The following is a 25,669-nucleotide window of genomic DNA, read 5'->3' on the forward strand; positions in this document are numbered from 1 at the left end:
TTCGGCCACTCCAAGCCTCAGTCTGCCTGGGATGCTCAGATCCCAAGGAGTCTGGGGGAAAGCCTTAAAAACCAGGCTGATCGGAGATCTGCTGTAACATCTGCAGCGACAGCGGCAAGAGCAGTAAAGGAATTTCTGGTTCTTCCAGCTGCCCGGGATTCCCAGCTTGAACTTTCTTCCAGGAAACGCTTTCTTCACTTCTCTTGCGCAATCTAGCCGGCCCTCCCTCGGCCCTCGGGCTTCTTATACGGGCGAGAGAGGCGAGCGGCAGCCCAGAGCTGGAGCGCCGCGCAGCGTCGCCCTCCCGCGCGGCCCCCTCCCTCGGCGCGCACGGCAGCAGCCGCGCTGGACCACCGCCGCCTCCGAGCCGCCTCTCCCGCAGGTGGGTCACGTTGCTGCCGGCTGTCGCCTTGCCCCTCTCGCCACGCGGCTCCCCTCCCTTAGCTTCAGCTCACTCGAGCCCCTGCTCACGGGACCCCGCTCCACAAACCTGCTCGCCCTGGGAAGAAGGGTGCCAGGCCACCCAAGGGTGTGGCGCGTTAGTTTAGCAATTCAGCAAACGTCTTGCTTACTGTAGTTTTATCGCTCCTCGCTTCCCCAGGGTACAGAGGAGCCCGAAGGAGGAAGTCTTAGGGGTTTGGATGCCTCTCTTTATCTTAACTTTTGGATAAAGATAATCTCAGATATGAATCCGCTACTTGACCAAGAGCTGAAAATTTGTCCTGAGCTATGCAACCGCTTCCATCCTTGATCTGGATTGTCCTTCAGCAGTTTAGCGATTGATCGCTTTTCCTGAGAAATCTTGTTTGGGATGTAATTCATTGTGAAGATTAAATAAAGCCTTGGTTCCCTGTTTGTCCAGAGGCAGGTAGAAGGTAGTTTTTCCTCCAGATAGTAATTTAGGAACTTTCTTTAAAAGATGACTGATGTAAAGGAAAAATGAATTGGATGGAGAATAGGTGAGGGGGTGGATTGGTTCTAAGTAGAAGCTCAACACCTCAGCCTCAGTTCCCATACATGTAAAATTGAAGGCTTTTGGACCAGAGCAGCCACAAAGTCCAACTCTTAACATGGTGCAAAATCCACGACTAAAAATGCTTGCAGGTATGAAATACATTAAAAGTCTCATCAGTGCTGTTAAGTGTAACCAAGTAACGATGTTCTTCATCAGGCAGGGTTCACTTTTATAGGGAAACTAGCCAGTTGTGGAGAGGCTTCTCCCACTCGAGTATCTTGACTTCCACCACATTTATCATTCAGAGAATACTCTCAGCTTTCAAAACCAATTCTTCAGCCTTGCCATGTGAGAATGTCCTATTCTCTATAAATGGCAGTCATATAAATGTCACTCACATGAAAGAATGCTTTTTTCTGATACAGCAGGTGTAATTTAAAAAATGGCACATTTATTTGAAGCAGTAACTTTTTTGAGATATGGCCTTTTGCAAGACCTCGAGTTTTTCAGAATGCTGTGATTTCGCACGGTATGAAATTCCACCTGCCTGTATTCCACGTGCATGGCAAACACTGTCCACCCAGAAAACAAGATGAAGCACTCCCTCTTTATCAGGCTTTGAAGGTTGTAAAGCAAATGGACTGTGTGTGTAGAGAAATTGGGTCATAGCACTTTCTCCATTCGGCAACAGTTCTGGTTCTTTCTGCCCAAGTTCACAAACCAACTTGAGGTTTGGAAACCAGCGTGTTCAAGGCCTAACCCCTAACGTGAGAATGAGTTCCAGATCTCTGCCTTGCTTAGGCTTACTGATTGTTGTTAGAAGTAACCAAATAAATTTTATAAGCCGTTTCATAAACTGAAAACCCTGGGCCTTGAGCCTTGTTCTGAACAGTTTTAAGAAATATATAGTCATTTGTCTTAGAATTTCAAAATTGAAGAAACCCTAAGCAGTCATTCTACATTTCCTTGTCTCCTGAAGGACCACCCCACATCACTCTGTCGCTGTTAACGGCATTATTAAAAGGATATAGATTCTCTTTTCGAAGTCCCCTGAGTAGTTTATTCTGAAGTCACCCTCAAAACACATCCCAGTGTTTCATGATCCTCACCATCCAGTTCTCTCTATAAGTCATTTGGATTGTTTATCAACTGCTATTTAAAAATGATTTCCTTTGAAAATCTTAAGAAGGTTAATAAGCCACTAGCAAAAACATAAAAAATACAATCACCTTTCAAACTTGAAAACTTGCTAGGGCACCATTTAGTTGGTCTCCTCTGGGTTGCCCTCTGAAGAGGAGGTCATTTGTTAAGCGCCTGCAACTACATCTATACTTCCTACTGTAAGAATCTAGGACAGGCTGCGAATAGTGGTGTTTTCTATGTGGGATGTTTTTGTTGGGGAGTTACAGTTAGGCCAGAAGTAACAGAAGTAAGGTTTACACAGACAAGGCCTCTGAAGTTACCTGTTTGATTCTGCTCTTCATGCATCCGAAGAGAATAGGTCATTAGTTAACTATAAAGACTTCCTGAGCAGTTCCATATGATGTGTTAAACCTAGTTACAATATTTTGAGTGACTTTTAGGACATTTCCAAAATAATTTGAATTAACAATTGTTCTTTTGCTGAGAAGAAGTCAGATGTGCAAAGAATAAAGCTAAGTAAATAACTAAAGCATAATCAATGCTTAAAACAATGCATGGTAAGAAAACATACTTGGCCTACATACACAAACAATTTGTTCTTCCAAAATCATTATGGAGAAAAGAACAAAGAATGCTCACACTTTCTGAAGATCATCTTTCAGAAATACATCACTGCAAAAAGAAGGCAATGTTCTACTAAAAGAGGTATTTCCACTCTAATGAACCAGGCAGGACGTTGACATCCTAGTCTAAATGCTTCTCCACAATGTTCTAGAAGAGTTTAGTCTGCCATGTATAGAGAAGTCTTACCATATCGAATTTTGATGGTTGCATATTTCTGAAAAGTTATTTTGACAGAAATCCGTTTCTTTTAAATGGAGATTACATGATCAATCTTAATGTTAGGATGAAGTAAATTTCACTATTCATTTTACAAGGAAGGGAAATGTGTACAAAGGGTAATTTCGTAAAGTCAGGAACTAAAAATTCTGAATAAAAAGAAAGCTAAGAGGTAACGTAGTATAACTATATAGCACACCTCTAAGAAGGGGGTTTAGACACAAACTAGATCATCTCTTTTGCATCGTCTCCAAATACTGAAGGGAAAAAATGGCATCAAGCACAGAGCCAAGTGTCCCAATCAGGTTTCAGTGGTGATGGCTTGAACACTAAGAAGCATGGGGAGAGGAGAGTTGGCTAAAGGTTGACAAAGATCAGGCATCTTTCACCTACGCTTCTCATTTTACAGGGTGTGGAGACACCTCTGAGCCCAAGGTAAACAGTAGCTGAAGCAATTTATGCACAGACTTTGGTAAACTTTCTTGCTCTGCTTCCCAGACAGATCACTGTCCCTTCTCTATACATTCCCCTACTCAAGGCCATGGCAACTGATGATGTGTCTACATCCTCCTCAAGACTGAAGCCCCGTTAGGACCGAGACAGTCTAGTTTATCACTTTATGCCTCTGGTATAGCACAGTGCCTGGCACAGAGAGGCTGTGCAATAAATCTGCCAAAAACATGAAATCCTACCGAGACATTGTTAATACCACTAATTTTATGTTTGAAAGATGCTGACCATTATGGGTGTGGTAGGTTGTAAACATGGATGCCCCTCGCGCTGTATTAGATATACCAGGGTCAGAGAGAGTCCAGATTTCAACTACCTGCCATTTGGGAAGAAGCATGAGATTGCTTAGTACTGATCAGTACAGATAAAGTAAGTAGTGGAAATTATTCTATTTTTTAAAAGAAAAAAGAAATTGGTATTTCTTCTCATTAACCTTAATTTCAGTAACCTTATTATGTTGCTATACTGGGTAAGGTTCACAATAAATTTATAACTATATATATAATATTTTAACTAAATTTGTAATACTTTGGATTTTAATTCATTTTAAAGAGTGACATAATGCAATTAAGGCATTTAACTGAAGTCATGAAAGTTGGCATATTGAATTTTTAAAGATTTTAATTAGTTTAACTAAAGTAAAATGCTTTAGTCCTTCTTTAATACCTGAAGGCATGGCATAAGATATGAAACCTACCAAACAGTTCAAAAGAACTAAGTTATATCAAAGTCATTTTTTTATGGAGGTACTGAGGAATGAACCCAGAACCTTGTGCATGCTAAGCATGCGCTCCACCACTGAGCTGTACCCTCCCCCCAAAATCATTCTTCTATTAGAAATTATCATACTTCTAGTTATTTCTTCTCCAGTGCCAAAGTATTAAAATGATTTCTTCATCCTATTCAATTGCCCTTACATTGGTGGCATGAGAAATGGGAAGAGGTTGAAGAGAAAGCAATTAGCAAGTTGGCCAATGGTTCATCGCAGTTAAGCATGAAAGTGTAACACTGGTTATCCTAGACTGAGATCCTGAACTGTGCTTTTTTCTTCTGATGCATGTCTGGAAAATTGGAAGATACGTGTTCAGGGATGATGGTACACAAAGAGGTCTCTGTATCTTATCTCCCTGAGGGAAGTAAGGGTCTAGTGGTATCAGATTTACAGCCAAAATCATGTTAACTCCACGTGAGGGGAGGAGAGGGTCTGGGACCTCTGTTGGGGTAGAGGGAGCCACATGGATTCTGTTTTGACTAAGAACCTAGGAGTCTTCTGAGAAGTGGGGGGCATGGGGTGTCCTAGGGAAAGAGATTTTTAGGTCTAAAATACAGTCAGGATTGGAAAAGGGTATTATCCTGTCAGTCCAATTATTTTCCCATTTCCGTGGTCACAGAGTCTTGGAGGAAGGGCATGACAGACAGGGAAAGAGCCAGTGCTGTGCTGATAAATGGCTCTCTATGGAAAAAAAAAAAAAAAAAAAGTCCTGATTTGTAGCATTTGCTGATTTCCATGGTGTGAAAATCCACAGTGGCTGATTTCAAGCTTTCAGCCGGCAAGCTGGTTCCAGCCACACCATGAAAAAGAGCTGAGATTAAAAAGCTAGGAATTAAAAAGGAGGAGCTGTTTCACTAAAATATATTTATCAACCAGCACTGCTGTCAGGCTTGTATATCAGAGTACAACACAAGAAGGGTGAAGGAGTTTCAAGAGCACTTTCTCTCCCGGGGTGAGAACTGGAGCAGCTACGAGGCCAGATCACGCCCGCAGTGTGAGCTGATTGGGTCCTGGCAAACAGTAGAGGTACTCTGGCCATTGGGAGTTCTTGCCTACAGAGCCAAATTAGAAATGGAAGACACTGGTACCCAAGAGAAGATGAAGGAGACTATATGAAGGACATCTGAAACACCCCTAGGAGATTCCTGAAAATGGTACTTTGGTAAAGGAGATACTTGAAGCAAACTGGAGTTACACCATCAGCCAGGATTTGGAGGGGAACAGGATCAGATCCACAGCAAAACCTCACTACCTTTCAATTGATTTGGCAGTTATCAATATTGAGATAATTCCCAGTGGCCTCAAGGTGAAGATAAATTACAATTCATAGGCAATGCATTTAAACAAAGTTAAAACTGAAATGATCAAAACCCTTCAGAAATATCCCTGACTACAGTATTCCTAGAAAAGTGAAACCCACTAATTGAAACTAAATATTAAGTAGATTTTTGCGATCACCAAATTCCCCAATAAGCAAACGCTCACGTAGGGTGTACGAACCAAATGCCACCCAGTCAGTGAGACGAAGTTGTTTTTCTCAATCCAGGTCCTGATCCTGATGCTAAATCTTTGGTGGATGACAGATTGGTAAGAAGTAGTTTAAGATTGAGAATGTAAACAGAGGTTAAGGTAAATTAACTCAGACATGACTGAATCCCTGATCTTGCTGTCATAAGCCCCGGGCTTTAATCAAATGAACTAACCAGCCTAGACAGGGGATTATTAACCTACACGATGAAATTCTTCGCCAGGGAATCATAAAATAATCTTCATTTATCTTGACAGATGCAGCTGAGATCTAAATGTGAAAACATCTATTTAAAAGATTTTTAATTGAATCAAAATTTCACCAAAGAACTGATATTAAAAATTAATACATTTTATCCTGAAGTATAATTAAAATAAATAATACAGATCTGCATTACCACGATCTCCTGGTAATTCATTGGGTGGTAGTGAAATGTTACTGACAGATTCATTTTAATTGCATCATGTCATAGCTAGTTTTAGTTATTTGCAATTCATGTGGAAATATATATCCCCATAGAACATTAATGGAAAGGTTATATTCAGTTATGCTCTTGTGACTTGATCAAACTGTACACGCTAAGATTAGTTTCCTTTTATGTTATTCTATTGGCTAGCATGAAAACTAATCATCAGTAAATTAGGTTGCTATGAAATATGTAACATTTTCTCCCCAAACAATTCAAATAATTAACCAGTTTTTCAGCAACCAACCTGCCGTGGTTTCTTTACTTAGATTGGGAGCTTTAAATGACAGATTCATGTTAGTCTATGGCTGTTACTAACAGAGCTACTTCTAACTACAAGGCTAAAATAAGTAGTGTACTATTGTGTTTTCAAACAACATATATAGACTGAAGATTAAACTGTCAAAAAATTATAATAATCCATTGATTATGGGCACATTAAATTTTTTTATAAACTGCCAGTTGTCTTTTTAAACCAAGGACTTCTGATTTTGCTACAGTAATATATACCTGTCAATAAAATTGCTTAAATGTGAGTATGCTTGCTTTCCCTAAAGAGCCTTGACTTCGCTAAATACAGAAATAGCTCGGTGAATAAATTGGATGGGTTCACGTATCACTGTAAGGGTTTAAAATTTTCTTTACCATTTTTTGCTTTCCAGTTGTCCCTGAGATATATTAAAACAAATGTTCTGAATCACAGGAAGGCTGGCCTAGTTGCAGAACTCCCTCCTGCCCCTGTGCCTTGTGATGAAAGGAAATACTAGATTGATGGGCTTCAGCTCATTACAAATATGTTGTCAAGTCATCTAGGGTTTTCAGGTTTAAATTCAGAAGGAATAATAAAACAGAAGGATGGACTAAAAAAAATACGCTGTTTACAGGCATCAAGTTAAAATGAAAAATCCTGTCACATCTTACAGAGTTTAAAAGTGTTATTTGTATTCTAACTCCCTTGGAGGTGGCAAGCCAGATCACTAGATCTGTGGGCTACAACACTGATGGAGGGGAGAGGGGTGTCCAGAGGGTATACTGTGGGAGGAATTCAAGATCCTCTGTGAAACATGGCTTCAGAATTCAAAGCTGAATTCTCAAATAAGGAAAGGGGCAGAATGTCTTTAATAATGGTTTCATCAGACTGGTACACGACATATTGTTCGGCCCTGTGTAAGAGTTGCTATTGAGGAGTTACTGGAGTAGATTTGTGGATAGATTTGATCAAACTATAACTTGTGGCTCATGGAAGACAGCTCCTCAAAGTTTCCTTGAGTTACAGAGCAAAGGCTACCAAGTCTTGAGTCTGGCATCCCTTGTGGGGTCTGCACACTTTTTTGCCTCCAGTTTTCATAAAAATAGGAATTCTAGGCTCTCAGACCCAGCCAGTGATTACTTACGGGAAGAAATTATAACATAAGTGAAATGTTTCTGCAATCCCTTTACAAGTTCATGAACACCCTCTTCTCCGTCTGCCTTTCCCCATCCACACCTTCCCTCTCCAAAAAAGATAACCTTATCTTTTCCCATTTCCAGTAGTTCTCAGCCCTGGATGCTCTTTAGAACTGATTGGTTTGGTTTGATTTTTTAAAAATATAGGTGTCTGGGCTCTACCTCAGAACAACTGATTCAGAATCTTAGGAGTTGGTGCCCTAACATGTAATAGCTTTGATTTTTTAAGTATAAGAATTTAAACATGCAATTTTTGTAATGCTTTTCCTACATTTCCAAGCAAGACATCCAGAAAGGAAATGAAGAAGTCCATACCATGGACTCAACACTAAAAAGGGACAAACTATTGATACATGCAGCAACTTGGGTGGATCTCAAGGGCATTAGGCTAAGTGAAAAAAAAGCCAATATGAGAAGGTTACACTTTGTGTGATTTCATTTATGTAACTTTCTCAAGATGATGACATTATAGAGTTAGAGAACAGAGTAACGATTTCCAGGAGGGAAGCAGAGCGGGGTGAGTATGACTGTAAAGGGGTAATGCTGGAACAGTTCTGCATCCAGACAGCAGGAGGAGACACGTGAACCTATACAGGGAGTAAAAGGACACAGAACTATACACACCCAACGTACTAACGTCAGTTTCCTGGTTTTGATACTGTACATAGCGATGTAAAATGTAGACATTGGAGGAAATGGTAAAGGATACACAGAGACCGCCTATATTACCTTTAAACTTCCTGTAATGCTATAATTGTTTCAAATAAAAAGCTCTTTGCTAATAACATTGATTTGTTAACCATAAGCATTTAAGATAGAAGGTTTTTTACCCTATTTTGACATTTCCATGTTTTTACTATGCTAGAATCCTCTAAATCTAGAAACGGTCTGAGCCTCTCTGACCTCTGACCTCTGGGAGGTGAGAGGGTAAAAGCACAGGCCAGACTGGCCCTAACACCCTCACGGGCTGCCTAGTTGGGAACATCCAGAGGAATGTTGTCTCAGGTTCCCAAAGCACGGGGTGGGAACTGCAGATAGAGGGTGGTGATGGGCAAGACCCACATGACCCACACCATTCTCCCCTCACCACACACACACACACACACACACACACACTCTTCAGTGGTGGCTGCTACTGTGGCCCTTGTAGTTGTCTCTGCCACCTTTGCATCTGCGTCATTGGTTACCAATCTCTAATCTATATAAACACTACCATGGGATCACTTTACCTGTCCTTGGCCACCCTCTCCAGAAGCCTCCCTGAGAGATGCTTCCATAGGAGGCAAAACCAGTCCTGGAGATTTTCCAAACCAGGAGATATTCTTGTTTTGTTTCCTGTTACACAAAGAGGTTTGTAAAGCTCTGAAGGAAGGAGAGGAGGCCCCTATGCTGTATTTTAACTATCTTAACTCATCTTTCCCTTAATAACTCCACTTCCTATTTACCACCTTTATTTTCTTTATTCCTTCCATCCTACATCCTTGAATAAAATAGGGCTAGGAAAGGTGGTGGGGTTTTTTAGTCTTTGAACAAGAGATCTTACTACCTCTATAAATCTGTGTTTACACATGGGAGCTATTTTGAGTTACAAATAGTCTGTAATGGGTGTAACTTCCTTCTTTACCTAGTACTTTCTGTAAAATACACCCCCAACTAGATCTCCCTTGTGGTTTAGAATATGCATGCCTCTTATTTTTATGAACTCCTATTATTAGGATATTCTTTCCAAGAGTTCAGAATCAAATTCTTCCAAAGAATTACCAACTTTTTATTTTCTACATGTAATTTAATCATTCCAGTTATGATAAACTAGATCTGATCATTTTTCTTTTACCATAAAAACAAATTAATAATCAAAATATTGCATTATCCTGGGTTGATTATGCCAATTGAGCTTGTGCCAAAGGTATGTGTGCAGACAGTTTATTATGGAAGTGATTCCAAGGAGGAGAATGAGGGACAAAGGCCTTAAACCAGGGAATGTAAGAAAGGCAAACCAAGAATCAGTTAAGTTGGCCACTGTTACAGATGAGTGGTGCCCTATTCCTCTGGGACTTTCAGAGGAGCCTTTTGAAATGTGTCAGAACTCTGTTCCAGAAGACGAAAGTGGAAGCATTTATCTATGGAGTCCTGTCCCCGCTGGTCTAGGATGAGGCCATGGGTTGTATATGTCTGAGTGCCAAACAGGCTCAGGTATCAGAGAAGCCCAGGACAAGAATCAAGAGATAAAAGACATAGAGTGCCAGAGCGAGCCTCTGTTAGGCAGTGGAAGTCGAGTGGAGCTCAGTTATTGCCCAAGGACTGGAAGTAGAACCAAGGGGATTTGAAGTGGAACTCAAGACGTGGGCAACACAATTATCAAATCTTAGAACTCCTATAACTTGATACGGAGAAACTAACCACTCAATGGAATAACTCTGTTTCTTTCTAGTAAGTCCACCAGTGGTATTTTAATATCTCCTTACTGTTTTCGTATCTTCAGTTTGCCCAGGGATGTCTCTGAAGATTTAAGAATGACAATACATTTTAATGGTTGGGGCAACAGCCCAAGGGTATTATATTGGATTGCCAAGCTGCATTTTAAGAAGGAAATATTAAAATAAAATGTTAAAGAATTACAAGCGAGAGAAATTCACACTTGAGCTGTTTTTACATCTGTGTTTTGATAAATTCATATGCTCTGAAGCCATTTCATATGAGGTTTTATTTATAAGAATTGGGGAAAGCAGACACTTCTTAGGAATAATTGAATGCTATTTCAGACAAATTTTATATATTTCCAATAACCACAGTTATAGAAGCATAATTAGTCCTTAACTTATATAATTTATATAAAGACCACATTAATTAGATTATTACTAGATTGATTACTTAGATAAGTATAGCATATTAAATACTCTATTAATAATAGCCAGTTTACTGAGTACTATGTCTCAAGAACTGTTTTAAGATACATTAATTCATCTGATCCTCACAATGTCTCTAGAGTAGGTATTATCAATTTCTCATTTTAAAGATGATGAAACTTAGACACAGGGTTTGAGTAACTTATCCAAGGTCACACAGGTAGTAAGAAATGGAGGAAAAAATATTAGTGTAGTGTAGACAATATCTTCATTTTGAAAAAACAAAGTTATAAACAACAAGGTCCTACTGTACAGCACAGGGAACTATATTCAATAGCTTGTAATAACCTCTAATGAAAATTAATATGAAAAAGAATATATATGTATAACTGGATCACTGTGTTGTACAGCACAAACTAACACAACATTGTAAATCAACTATAAAAAAATAATAAATAAATAAATAAATATTTTTAGAAATCAAGAAAAAAAAGCTTATGGCAGGTTAGAATAAATGAATGCAGGGGCCACATGGTCAAAGCAGAGTCTGGCCTCACCTTCTGTTTGCAGTGATTAAGATGATCCAAGCAAGAATATGTCAGTAAAGACATCACCCATCTCACTGCAGGACACTGGCCACTTTTTCAAATCTGTGTTTTGTGCAAATGTTCATCCCAATATAAGAGAGAGAAAATAACATATGGGGATACGGAACGGAGAGATGTGAGGGAACAGCCAGGCACACTGGCATCCTTTCAACACACAAACCAGTTTCACAAAATAGAATCATTAAGGCACCATTCAGCAGTTTGAGGGTTCGAGTGATAACAACTAGTTGTTAACTGGTTAACAACCAACCAATATACTATAAATTGCTACTCTAGATGACATTTGTAGATGCTAAGAATTTTCCAAAGGCATAGCTGTGTTTCCATGTGATAGACTCTGATCATCTCCAGGTGCTTTCCTGTATACGGTCATGTCCTTCTCAGATAAACTTCAGGATAACAGTCACCAGCTAGTTTATAAAATGATTCAGTTGTTGTGCTTAATTCAATTATTCAAAGAGTTTCTGTGGAAGTACAGAAAAGTCTTGTATTTCTTGTCCCTTTTCTCCATGACATCTGATTTAGCTACAAAGCTCTGAATGGTCTGCTGTGATATAGGTACACACCTTTGGATAAGTCCAGGTAAGAATACAGGTGTTTTCCTTAGGCTAAAATGGAAAGGGCAAATTTCTGAAATTCTATTAAAAAGGTACGAGCTTCATATGCTCTACAATCTGCATGAAATTCACCATGCAGGAACTGAATAGTGATTAGGTCTGGTTGGAAAGTCCACATCAATTTCACTGAGTTTTACTTTAAGCCCATTTGGGTGAAAGAAGTAATGTCCGTAAAACATTTCCCCCCCACCTCCCTCCTTCTCCTCACTCCTCCCTGACCCCCAGTGCTCACTCTTTAACCACTCAGCTTCCTCCTCATTCTGCTCCTCGCACTGTGCACAGAGCGGAGGAAACCGCGACTTCTGATTCCGACACCCCTCCCTTCGCGTATCATCCAATGAATATTTATCAGAAGTGCCTAGTTCTTCATAATCAGTGCTCTTCTTAGCACCGGGGATGCATCACTGAACACAAGAGACCACCCTCCTCCAAAAAACAAAATATTAACTGAAAGCTTAAACTAAATGCTAAATGTTGGGAAGAGAAAAATTTTTGAGAAAAGTCAACATTGCATGAAGAAACAATATTCTTTAAAAGTAGAGAGAGTATCCCAGATTACTTTACTAGATCATAAAAACATTGAGAATTTTTACTTGGTTTGTTTTTAATTTAAATTTCAAAACCTTAAAAAGCAACATGGTCACATGGTTTCTAACCATATCTCAGTTTAGTTTTACCTGCATTTCTTTTACTTTGGGTAAGATCAAGAAATCTCTTACTACCTTGAAAAGTCATATTTTGTTAGGATGAACAGTCAACTCAAATCCTTTCCCCCAGTTTTCTAGTGGGAATTTTTGTATTGATTTGTATGAGTTAAAAATATTTTTCCAACTTGATTATCTTCCGACTTCACTTACTGTTGTTTCTGTTTTTGCAGGTATTATTTATTTTTATGTAATCACATTTATCCCTTTATTCTTTAATAGTTTCAAGGATCTGTGATATAGAAAAAGATTATAAAACCCCTCTAAGGTTATAAAAGAATTCTCCATGGCTTTTTCTAGTTTTATTATAGTCCCATTTAAATTTATATATATTTAAATCTTTAATATATTTTAAGTTTACCTTGGGGAGGAGTGTGAAGTATAGATATGTTTATTTAGTTATGATAAATATTAGCTACTAAATAAGCCATCTTCTTATTGACTGGAGATGCCATCTTTATCATAAGTAAATGTTACGATTTAGGTTCATTTCTGTATTTTTTTACTCTATTCCATTGAACACTTGCTATTTCTGTGACTCTACCAGATTATTTATTTTAGCTTTATTGTATCTTAATATTTAATAGAACAAGCCCCTTATTTATTACCATACTTTTCAGAATTTATAGATTAAATTAGAGAAAACTGACACCTTTGTGAAGCTGAGCCTTCTCATCCAGGAGCATGCTGTACACTTCCATTTATACAAAAATTCTCTGAGTCTTAAGGGAACTTAAAATTTTTCTTCCTATAGATCTTGTACATAACTTATTGTCTTAAGTGTATTCCTAAATATTATCTCTATTTTGCTGCAGCCATAAACAGGACTCTTTCTTCTATCAAAGCTTCAAACTGGTTTGTTTTTTTATATATGAAGACTATTGATAATATTGGTTTCCAGACCAGATGTTGAATTGTTCTTATACGTATGGTAGTTTTTCAGTAGACTGAGTTTTCCAAGACTAGAATTTGATCATCTGCAACCCCTTCTGAATTTCATTTCTCTCTCCAGTCTGGTTGTGTTAGCTAGAATTTCCAAACCATAATAATTGAAGTGGTCATAGCAGATATATATGTGTCTGGTTTATGACTTTATTAGTAATATTTCTAGTAATTTTCTTTTAAGCATGATACTAGATTTTTAGACTGAGAAAGATACTTTGTATGTTAAGGAAATATTGACTTGTTTCTTTTAAAATATGAATCAAGAATAAATGTCAATTAAGAAAATTAAAGATGACTTTAAGAAATGGAAAGGTATCCCATGTTCTTGAATTGGAAGAATTAATATCATTAAAATGGCAATTCTACAGATTTAATGTGATCCCTATCAAACTACCCAGGACATTTTTCACAGAACTAGGACAAGTAACCCTAAAATTTATATGGAATCACAAAAGATCCAGAATTTCCAAAGCAATACTGAAGGAAAAGAATGAAGCTAGAGGAATAACCCTCGCAGACTTCAGGCAATACTACAGAGCTACAGTAATCAAAACAGCATGGAATTGGTACAAAAACAAACATATGGATCAGTGGAACAGAAAATAGAGAGCCCAGAAGTAAACCCACAAACTTTTGGTCAATTAATCTTTGACAATGGAGGTAGGAATATACAATGGAGAAAAGACAGTCTCTTCAGCAAGTAGTGTTGGGATAACTGGACAGCTGCATAGAAATCAATGAAGTTAAAATACTCCCTCACACCATACACAAAAATAAACTCAAAATGGCTTAAAGACTTAAACATAAGGCAAGAGACTATAAACCTCTTAGAATAAAATGTAGGCAAAACATTATCTGACATAAATCTTAGCAATGTTCTCCTAAGGTAGTCTACTTAGGCAATAGAAATAAAAGCAAAAATAAACAAATGGGACCTAATTAAACTTGTAAGCTTTTGCACAGCAAAGGAAATCATAGGCAAAACAAAAAAGACAACCTACAGAATGGTAGAAGATATTTGCAAAAGATGAGACTGACAAGGGCTTAATTTCCAGAATATACAAACAGCTCATATAACTTAATAAAAAAAACAAACAACCCAATCCAAAAGTGGGCAGAAGACCTAAACAAGCAATTCTCCAATGAAGACATACAAATGGCCAATAGACACATAAAAAAATGCTCAGTATCACTAATTATCAGAGAAATGCAAATCAAAACTACAGTGAAGTATCACCACACACCAGTCAGAATGGCCATCATTCAAAAGTCCACAAATGATAAATGCTGGAGAGGGTGTGGAGAAAAGGGAACCCTCCTACAGTGTTGGTGGGAATGTAGTTTGGTGTAGCCATTAGGGAAAACAGTATGTAGATTCCTCAAAAGACTAAAAATAGACTTATCATATGATCCAGCAATCTCACTCCTGGGCATAAATCCAGAGGGAACCTTAATTCAAAAAGATACATGCACCCCAATGTTCACAGCAGCACTATTTACAACAGCCAAGACATGGAAACAGCCTAAATGTCCATTAACAGATGACTGGATAAAGAAGTGGTGGTGTATTTATACAATGGAATACTACTCAGTCATAAAAAATAATAAAATGCCATTTGCAGCAACATGGATGGACCTGGAGATCATCATTCTAAGTGAAGTAAGCCAGAAAGAGAAAGAAAAATACCATATGATATCACTTATATGTGGAATCTGAGAAAAAGGCAAATGAACTTATTTTCAAAACAGAAACAGACTCACAGACATAGAAAACAAACTTATGATTACCAGGTAGGGGAAAGAGGTGGGAAGGAATAAATTGGGAGTTTGAGATTTGCAGATACCAACTACTACATATAAAATAAATAAACAATAAGTTCTTACTGTATAGCACAGGGAACTATATTCAATACTTTGTAGTAACCTATGGTGAAAAAGAATATGAAAATGATTATATGTATGTTCATGTATGACTGAAGTATTGTGCCGTATACCTAGAAATTGATGCAACATTGTAAACTGACTAATCTTCAATTATATCTATATATATGTGTGTGTGTGTCAAATTTTAACATATGTCCATTTAGCATACATAAATATGGACACTTTTCTCCTTAAATTTCTAATATGGTGAGTTCTATTAATAGATTTTCTAATGTTGAATTTACAGAACTAAACTCTACATTCCTGGAATAATCTCATTTGATCAATGTGTACTCTCTCTTAAGCTGTTGGATTCTGTTTGCTACTATTTTATTTGGGATTTTTGTATCACTAAATATAAACAAATTGGTTCATAATTTCCTTATTAGTATATTCTTTGGCAGATTTTGTTCTTGAGAACTTTGGGAAATCTAAGTGTTCAATAAGTGCAATACTGTTGCAATACATGTCTGCAGTTTAAGACAATGACCAGTAAATGTCTTGGGTTTTTACTGAATTTCTTTACCCAATAGAAGATTTTGTTAAATAAGACACATATGAGAATATATGAGAGAACTTTTACTCCTATCAAATTTTGTAGGGAATATTCTTGAGATAATTCATTAGAAGATTCGAACAATATCAGTCAATCACAATTTCCTGGATTTAAATTTCATTAATTTTTCCCAGAACATTCGTAATTTGGGGGTATTTGTGTTATTATCTTTCAGTTATGGAGAAAACTTCTACAGATGCACTTCCTCTCACTATGAATTCTTCAGAAAAGCAAGAGACTGTGTGTATTTTTGGAACTGGAGATTTTGGAAGATCGCTGGGACTTAGAATGCTTCAGTGTGGTTATTCTATTGTTTTTGGAAGTCGAAATCCCCGGAGGTCCAGTCTGCTGCCCAGTGGTGCAGAGGTCCTGAGCTATTCAGAAGCAGCCCAGAAATCTGACATTATCATCGCAACAATCCACAGGGAGCATTATGATTTCCTCACAGAACTAACTGAGGTTCTCAAAGGGAAAATATTGGTGGACGTCAGCAACAACCTCAAAATCAATCAGTATCCGGAATCGAATGCAGAGCACCTTGCTCAGTTGGTGCCCGGAGCCCACGTAGTAAAGGCATTTAACACCATCTCAGCCTGGGCTCTCCAGTCAGGGGCACTGGATGCCAGTCGGCAGGTAGGATTAAACGATAAACTGATGCTCCATCTTTTAAAAATCAATGTTTCAATATACACTTACCTCAAAGATTCCAAAGTAAAACAATTCATCTCTGCTAATATGTGCCATGAATCTCTTTCTTGGATTTGACCAAGTAAGGGAATCAACTGCAGTGATTTACTTCCCACTGTCTGCACCTTCAGCTTGTAGTTTAATGGAACCCAGTGGTGTGAGTCTCTGGAGGCCTCTTGTCAGTACTAGACGATCACACAGCTAAGCTGTTGATGGATATCCTCTCCAATCCCATTACCTCATAGGAAATGGGTTCCATTTATTCACTGAGATTAAAAGAAATCCTTAAGCGGTGCAGCAGCCACGAGTACGGAAAAGCGATGTGGAGAACCAAGTCTTAGCATATCAGTGTGTGATATGCCTAAAGCCACCCTCAACTTAAAACCCTGATAATTAACTGTCCAGCACACATGTGCAAGTCTGAAACATCATCTTGTTAAAGATGTCCATTCTACATCCTTGTTTGGAAAGCAGTTAACTACTATATGGCACTGTCCTACATGGTGCTTATGGAGACTTTCAAAATAATCATTAAAGAAAGAATAAATCCAAAATTATTTTTTTAGGGTCATTCACTTTCATTTTTGGGAAGAGTTAGAAATACTACTTTAAAAAAATTTAATATAGAACTAGTAAAACTCAGGTTGGGCCTAATGTGGTTTTAGTGAACCAGAATCTGGGAATACAATGTAAAATAAGTATCAGTCCAACTGTAGCCAGTTGCACTTTTTCATATGAAAATATTTGCATCTGGATTTGATTTTAAATTCCCTGCTGCCCTAATTGGTTGCTGTAAAATATTTCAGTAATACATCTAGAAATACACAAACACACAGTTACATGTTTAAGCGACTGCTGGAGAATACTAAAGTATAAGACAATCAATTTCTTAAAAAGTAAGTATTTGAATCATATCGACCCATGTTTATATTGTACTTGCTTACTAGTTAATCTATGCTGGGTTTACAAGAATCTTCTCTTACTGGTTAAAATTTCTGTCTCCTACATAACAAAATTAACTCTTTTAACCCAGGTGTTTGTCTGCGGAAATGACAGTAAAGCCAAGCAAAGAGTGATGGACATTGCTCGTGCTCTTGGACTTACTCCACTGGATAAAGGATCTCTCATGGCAGCCAATGAAATTGAAAACTACCCACTGCAATTATTTCCAATGTGGAAGGCCCCCTTCTATTTGTCTGCTGTTCTGTGTGTCTTCTTCTTTTTCTACTGTGTAATAAGAGAAGTAATCTACCCGTATGTTAACGGAAAACAAGATAGCACATTTCGCATGGCTATTTCCATTCCGAATCGTGTCTTTCCCATAACAGCACTGACACTGCTTGCCCTGGTTTACCTCCCTGGTGTTATTGCTGCCATTCTGCAGCTCTACCGAGGTACTAAATACCGCCGATTCCCAGACTGGCTTGACCACTGGATGCTCTGCAGAAAGCAGCTTGGCTTGATTGCTCTGGGATTTGCCTTCCTCCATGTCCTCTACACACTTGTGATTCCTATTCGTTATTATGTACGGTGGACGTCGACAAACAGAACCATTAACCAGGTAAACCTCTACTCATTTGTCTTCTCCTATTTTTTAAATCAACTAGGAATCTTGAAACATCATAGTTCATTTTATAGTGAAAGGAAATCACTCTTCTAAGCATCTACATTTTTTAAAGTAACTACAGTGAGACACCTCATGTTTGTTTGGTGGGAGGGGTTGTTGTTTTGTTTTGCTTTGTTTTAATGAATCCAGTTGAGACCTCACACAACTATTGAGAATGAAAGTGAAATTCCCAGGTTCACTGAGGTCCACACCTGTATTCCCAGGACCCTCTAGGATACTGACAAACTGGCAGATTTGGGGGCTCAGGAAAACCTAATGACACCTACTTGAATTAACTTCAATAAATGGAAACCAATGTGTTTTCAAGCTTCTATTTTTATGTAAGCTAATTCCTTTTGGAAGTCAAAACCAACCATCTTACAAGTGAGGGGGTTGTGCAAACATGTGTCATGGGAATGTAAACAAATTCACAAAAGGGTGCTTATAACTCCATTAACGGTTGACTTGTGAGAACTTGTCCTCAATAACTAGAAAACTAAACAATTCTGAGCAAATGTCAAATGCTATTTTCTGCATAGTCAAAGAGTTCAGATAATGTAAAATGATTATAAATCAATAAAAAATGTTAAAAAAAAAAGAATTCAGAGAAAATCAGCTCAGAGAGTCTTAAAGCAGTCCCAGAGGATGGTCTACACATCAGTTCTAGTTTGAAATAATTGGTTTTGATCAGTCTTACTGCAGTCTCAAAGTTTATTAGTCAATAACTCATTGATGATGTGCCTGTGGATTTCTCTACGCTAATTCCCTCACACATACATGGGAGGTTCTTGGGTGAGAGTCACATTACAGGGACCAGATTTCTCTCAATCTGTGATGTGCCAGACTTAATGCTATATTGCAACATAAAAAAAAAATGAAAGAACCCAAACTTCATGTGTGTGAATAATCAGTATGCAAAGCAGGAAAACAGAATCCCAATGTCACTGATTGAGAACATCAATTTTTGCTTGGGGAACAAGAAGCCATATGGTAATGAAGGTTTAAGTAAATGTTTACTCTGTTTTAGGATTTATAGGGTCAATTAAAACTCCCTACACAACTCCTGAAGTCAACAATCATAACGTCCCAACAAAATCAATTACTTTTTCTACCAACAAATGTAATATCTAAGTGTATTTTTCTCTACAATTATTTTCACTGATTATTAAGAAATGTTGTACAATTTGCCTTGAGCAAAGAAACCATGCAGAGGTATTTTTTGTTCGTCCTCTTAAAAACTTTGAGTAGTTTGTAAGAAATGGAATTTTTAAAAGTTGCTTATAATTTTTCTTAGATAACAGCCAAGAAAGAAAATCCATTTAGTACCACTACTGCCTGGCTTAATGATTCATTTATAGCTTTGGGAATCCTTGGATTTTTCCTGTTTGTGCTCTTGGGAATCACTTCCTTGCCATCAGTTAGCAACATGGTCAACTGGAGAGAATTCCGATTTGTCCAGGTAAGGACTTCACAATTTAATCTAATTTATGTTGCAAAATGATTCTGGCTTTACAAATATTCACACTTTTTTCTCTCACACTCTGCATAAATTTTCATTTTGCTCCATCACTTCCCTAGCAATCTCATAAAAATCACAACTGAAACAAGTTCAAATAAGAAAATGCTAAACTGTGCACCAAAAGGCAGATTCCATCATGGTCTGATTTCCTAGCAGGGCATCTCTTGCCAAGATTCCTGGCCACTCCCAGAGCCACAGCTAAGAGTATAGAGTGAAAAGCACCAACAACTCTTAAACTCTGTGTGTGGAGAGGTACTAGGTGCAAGGTGAAGAGAAACCCAAAGAGAAAATTTCTACTTCTGAAAATCAACCTTAGAATAGGGACATACTGATACAGGGAGGCATATAACGAAATAACCTTTAAAACTTTCAAAGTAAGATATGCTGGACTGTAATCACACCAAACTCAGTGCTAGTCTGTAAGAGAAACATTTTTACCACACATCAATCATCAGATGCTTCATTAAAGGCAGTTAGTAACTAACCTTATAGACCAGTGGTCTTCAAAGTGTGCTCCCTGGGCCAGCAGTGTCAGCATCACCTGGGATCTTGTTAGATACACAGATTCCCCAGGTCTTGCCCAGACCTGAAAGAATCAGAAGCTCTCAAGATGTACAGATAGGAACTACTACACATAAAACAGGTAAACAAAGTTTCTACTGTATAGCACTATATTCAGTATCTTATAGTAACCGATAATGAAAAGGAATATGAAAATAAATATACGTATGTATATGTATGACTGAAACATCATACTGTGCACCAGAAATTGACACAACACTGTCAACTGACTATATGTTAATTAGTTAATTAAAAATAACAGCAAAAAGAGACACAAGAATAAAACTCTGGAGGTGTGGCCCAGCAGTTTGTTCTAACAAGCCCTTTGGGTGATCCTGGTGCATGCTCCTTGTAAACCAGTGTAAGAGAACAGACCATGAGTAACTGAAATTAGATTTGAACTTAATAGAACGATTTAAATTTCAAAAGTCTTGCAGTTTTTCCCAGGGACCAAATGCAGTCAACACTGTCTCACGTTTACACCTTTATTCAAGGCATTAAGACAGAAATAAACATTAGCTTTATTATTGAGGCCCAAACAAATAAACAAAAGTAAAGTTTGCTAATTGCTCTTTATTGAGATAGAAATCAGCTAGCATCTGCTTTATGTCAGCAACACATACTAACATGGGGCTTCTTGAGGACATACTGTGTCTTATTCATGTCTGGCCTCCAGAAAAGGTGATTCAGGGAAGAGTTTTACCATGGAAGAAGGAGGTACATTATATATTCTAACTCAAAAGAATTTACTCCTGGGAAACTTTCCCACGCAGTCAGGTTAAGATGAAACCACGATGTCATTTGTAAGCAGTCTTTTTTTTTTTTAAACACTGAACATCCTGAAGGAGAGTTAATGTTTTCCAGTACTTAGCCGAGTGTGCAGCATATTACAGGTTCCAAAGGCTGGTGGTTGTCCTTCATTGGTTTAAAGTGTTTCACGTTAAAATGTAAATAGTGTTAATAGATGTATTTGTGTTTTTCGCTTATAGTCCAAGCTGGGTTATTTGACCCTGATCTTGTGCACAGCACACACCCTCGTGTACGGCGGGAAGCGATTCCTCAGCGCTTCTGTCCTCAGGTGGTATCTTCCTTCGGCCTATGTGATAGCGCTGATCATCCCCTGCACACTGCTGGTGATCAAGTTCATCCTCATCCTGCCATGTATAGACAAGACCCTCACACGGATCCGCCAGGGCTGGGAAAGGAACCCGAAATTCTCGGACTCAGCATTGAATGGAAAGACAGATATTTAAAGCAAAGTTCACTTCACCTGGACTTCTGGACTACGGCGCTGTATGTTTAGAGAATAATGATGGGTGCAGTGAAGAAAGCATTTTTTTCCCACCATGAAGTTTGTGAACAAAGAAAGAACTCATGCCTGATTTTGAGAAATGGACACCATTTTATCCTGTAACAAATCAGTGCTGGTCCCTGCCTCTCCGTTTCCCAGAGGCAGCAGGGCTGAGGTCATGATTAGCTTTGTGCTTTCACACGCTAAGAAGCTTCTTTGTTGTAGGCAACATGCATGACCTAATGTCTTGCAAAATCTAGCGGAAGTATATGCAACTTCCTTGTGGAGTGAAAGAGAAAACAGTAAGATGGTGGCCACTGATACCAACTTCATCAGGCATGTGTGAAGAAGAGGACCAATGAAGGAAGTAACAGGAATAAGATTTTTTTGTTTGTTTTTTGGATGTGCAGGTGACCATAAATATTGCCATGGTGATTCTGTAATTAAGTTAAACCTCTGGTTTTGCTTTTACTGATATGGATGTGTACTATAGGGAACTATTTCATAACACTGCAAAAATACCACAATTGATTGGAAGTAACCATGAGTTGTATATTTGCCAATTGACACAGTTGTCATAAGACAATTCCTCTACAAAGAAACAGGTATAGGAAAGATTGAGTTAAAAACGAGGCATATCCACTTGGATTTTCTCAATGTAAAGTAAGCAAAGGATAGATAAAAGCCCTTGTGTGAAAAGTTCAAATAACCCATACTTTTAGACAGCAAGCTAAATACATTTTGTAAAGTTGCACTATATTGGGTTTGGTATTACTGCGGTATTGTGGTATGCTCTGTAAATAATGCATTCCAAGTTTTGTTCCATATTAATCATCTGTGAAATGAACTTCTAGCATAAAAAAGTAGTTTCTGTAATTTGTTATAGTTTGCTATGAATTTAAGCAGTGAAATTAAATGAATAATGAAAGTATAAGTTGGATCAATGCATAGATGACAGAGAATTAGGGAATCTTGGAGCAGAAAGGTGTGAGCAGTACTTATAATATGAGACTTGGTTCTTTCTCAAATCCTTGCTGGAATGCAGGATGGTTCTCTGTTTTTTCTGTACCGATGGTGCCTTTTCCAAGATGACCTTCAGTACCTGTAGCCTTCCTGGCTCATCCACAGACCTGAAAGGAGCCTTACGCAGAATCTTCCCAGGCACCAGAATAACCTAAAGGCTTTGGGTTTGACATTTTTCTGCCTGCTCCACAAGGGCCATTTCTTTTTTTTTTTTTTTCCACTTTCATTATCATATATTCTATATGACATTACACAAAATGATTAAAATATATTAAAAAATCACCCACAATCCAGGATATTTTTCTATAAAACTTTTTGAAAATAGTTCTTTGTATACTGTATACTGAATATTATATCTTTCCTTTTTCACTTATATTTATGGCTTTGTTCTCTTAGTTACATGGTATATGTATTTGATCAGTGGCTGCACAATATTACATCAAATAGGCATTTATTTAACCACTTCCCTAATTAAATATGTAGGTTATATCCATTTTTTTTACTAAAACAAATGACATTTCAGAGGATATCTTAGCACTTGTAACTTTTTCCTATATTTTAACTAACTTCCTCAGGATACTTACCAAGAATTGGGATTAAAAATGAAAGAACTTTTAATAGCATTTGATATATATTGCCAAATTATTTCTAAAGTCAATATCATTGGCATTGAATGAGGGTGTTGGTTTCATTATACCCTTACAGATTTGTCTTTTATTTCAATTTTTGGTCATGAGAAGATGCACAGAATACATACTCCATTAATTTATCCTTGATCTTTCCAAGCAAAGACACAAAAAGCTTGGAAGACTTGGGCAGAGCTGTCGTGTGTGGTGCCAACCCTAGAGAATCAGTGGGAAAGAGAGGGAAATGTCACTAATCATCCTATTTTATGCCAAACAGTCAAGTGTTCTAGGGTTAGAGACTGCCGTTTGGCTAAAGAATTGGTTGATGGAAGATTAAGTACCATCCAGGCCTTTGGGGCTAACGATCCTCCTTTTTTTGGGGAAAAGGATAATATGTTTTTACTGGGTCACATTTCATCACTAAAAATAGAAAATGCCACATCCAGGTAAAAAAGCTTACTTGTAGTAACAAGGACTCTACTTTTATAACTTAGTAGAAGAGCTCTATTTGGGTGCTTCATAAAGACCATCCATGAAGCAGACATTCAAGAACCCCTCCAGTGGTTCTGGCAGAACAGTGCACTGCTGGGCAGGACTCTCAGCCTCATCCCCAAGGGCTCCAAGCTCTACCAGCTGAGCAGAGAAGCCAATTTCCCCCTACACCCCTCTTAGTATTCCTCTCTCCCCAAACCATCAAGCCAGTTTGACCTTCCTAACACGGCTGACTCCTCTAGTTTACGCAAGATGGGAAGAATGAGTTTGGAACAGATGGAAATAGGCACGTTGAGTGAACCATGTTCTTCTCAACAGGTCCAAACTGTTCTTCTAACATTAAAAAGGCAGACTAAACCTTCTCATTGCTGGTGTGTTCCCTGTATTCTAGGAAAACTTTTATGAAGCTTGTAGACCTTTTCTTTTTGTACATTTTCCCATGTTAAGAGATGACTGCTTTTGTAAATGGGTACTCATTAAATGTTGTTATAAAAATATTTTCGAGTTTTGTTTCATTCTGGTTTTGACTCATCAGCATTCTAAAGAAAGTGACTGAAAGGTTCTGAATCACAGTAGTTCCAACACCTGGAACTAAAAATAGTTCCTTTCAGGGATAAGGAAAAGGAGAGGCAGTACGGGGACTGAAAAGCACATGAAGGGGTCTGCGACTTCACATAATACATGCCTGAGCTCAGCTGGGCGGTGCTTTCTAACATCTTGCATGTTTCAGTTTTATCCTCACAGAGAGGAGAGCGTCGGCTGGCCGAACAGGGGTAGGACTACACCACACTGGACTTTTGTGAGAAGTTAAATAAAATAAAATAAAATAAAATAAAATAAAATAAAAGGCTTTCCTTCCTTCCTCTAGGTGGATGCCACCTGAACAGGGCAAATGCCTTAATGGGTAAACTGACTTCAAGATGGATTTCAGTCTTTGGGACCAGACATGAAATGCCCTGCGTAACTGGACAGCTGCAGCCTACTGGATGTTACCAGGATGGGATGTTCTTTCAAAAGAAAAATACAAACTGAAAATAAAGAGAGGCCCAGAAGCCTGGAGTAAGCTAGAAGCAAAGAGAACAAAGCCCCCTATTCAAATCTACTTCAAATAGAAATTGAGTACTTCATGCGTTTATTGTTCAGGGATCACAGAAAAGCCATGATCATGATGAATGTACATAATGATCTTGAACTCCGGGAGCTAAAAAGGTTCTGGACCTTCTCCTAAAATCAAGGTGAGATGGCAGTTGAGGCGCTGCACACAGAGCTCACAATTTTCATTCTCCATCATCCCAGCCATCGTCCACACCACCACCTGTGTAAAGCACACAGCCCCCAAATATCCTTACATGATCCTTCTCCAATTTTCTGCAATGAGTTAGGGTTACAGTGTGAAAAAGCCCTCCAGTCTTCTAAAGAGGTGCTCAGTAGAATTCAGAAGAGAATAAATCACCCTTCTGTGAATTACAAGGATCTCAGAGAAGAGGAAGCAGGAAGAACCCAACAGAGGGAGAACAAGGACCGAGGGGGAAGGGGGAAGTGGGTTGGGAAAAGGGGAGCTTGGACGAGCAGGACCGTCACCCCGTTAACCAGCCAATTTCCTCCTCTCATCCCTCCCAATACCCTTCCCTCCCCAAGCCAGCAAACCAGTCTGACCATCCTGACGCGGATGGCTCGTCCCGTCTACTTAAGTCTCTGCCCGTCTCCTGCTACGAGGGAATCGGGGGGGGGGGGGGCTTTTCATGATGTTGCTTGTGTGATACTATAAGCAAATAATAATGACTTGACATCCGTTATCTTATTTAATTCTCAAAATGGTTCTCTAAAGTACTCTTATTATCCCCATTTTTCAGAAGAAACTGAGCTTTCAAATCATGCAGTGCCATGTCTAGTAAGAGGCAGAGATGGGATCTGAACGGAGGCCATCTGGGTCCAGGGCCATGCCCTTCCAACACCACAGTATAAAGGAGGCCCCTCATGCTGTCCTCCAAAATATCTCCTTGAA

At 38.4% G+C, this 25,669-nt stretch overlaps 1 protein-coding gene across 1 annotated transcript; it reads left to right on the top strand.

Annotated features, from left to right (window-relative positions):
• The first annotated feature begins 260 nt into the window (after positions 1 to 260).
• Positions 261 to 24,161, top strand: LOC105087364 (metalloreductase STEAP4). The gene is made up of 5 exons (XM_031454851.2): positions 261 to 382; positions 16,035 to 16,492; positions 17,580 to 18,107; positions 19,447 to 19,611; positions 21,222 to 24,161. The coding sequence occupies exons 2-5, from the start codon at positions 16,037 to 16,039 to the stop codon at positions 21,483 to 21,485; spliced, it is 1,413 nt and encodes a 470-aa protein (XP_031310711.1). The 5' UTR covers positions 261 to 382; positions 16,035 to 16,036; the 3' UTR covers positions 21,486 to 24,161.
• Positions 24,162 to 25,669: the final 1,508 nt, after the last annotated feature.

Source organism: Camelus dromedarius, chromosome 7 (genome assembly GCF_036321535.1).
Source record: "Camelus dromedarius isolate mCamDro1 chromosome 7, mCamDro1.pat, whole genome shotgun sequence".
Taxonomy (NCBI): domain Eukaryota; kingdom Metazoa; phylum Chordata; class Mammalia; order Artiodactyla; family Camelidae; genus Camelus; species Camelus dromedarius.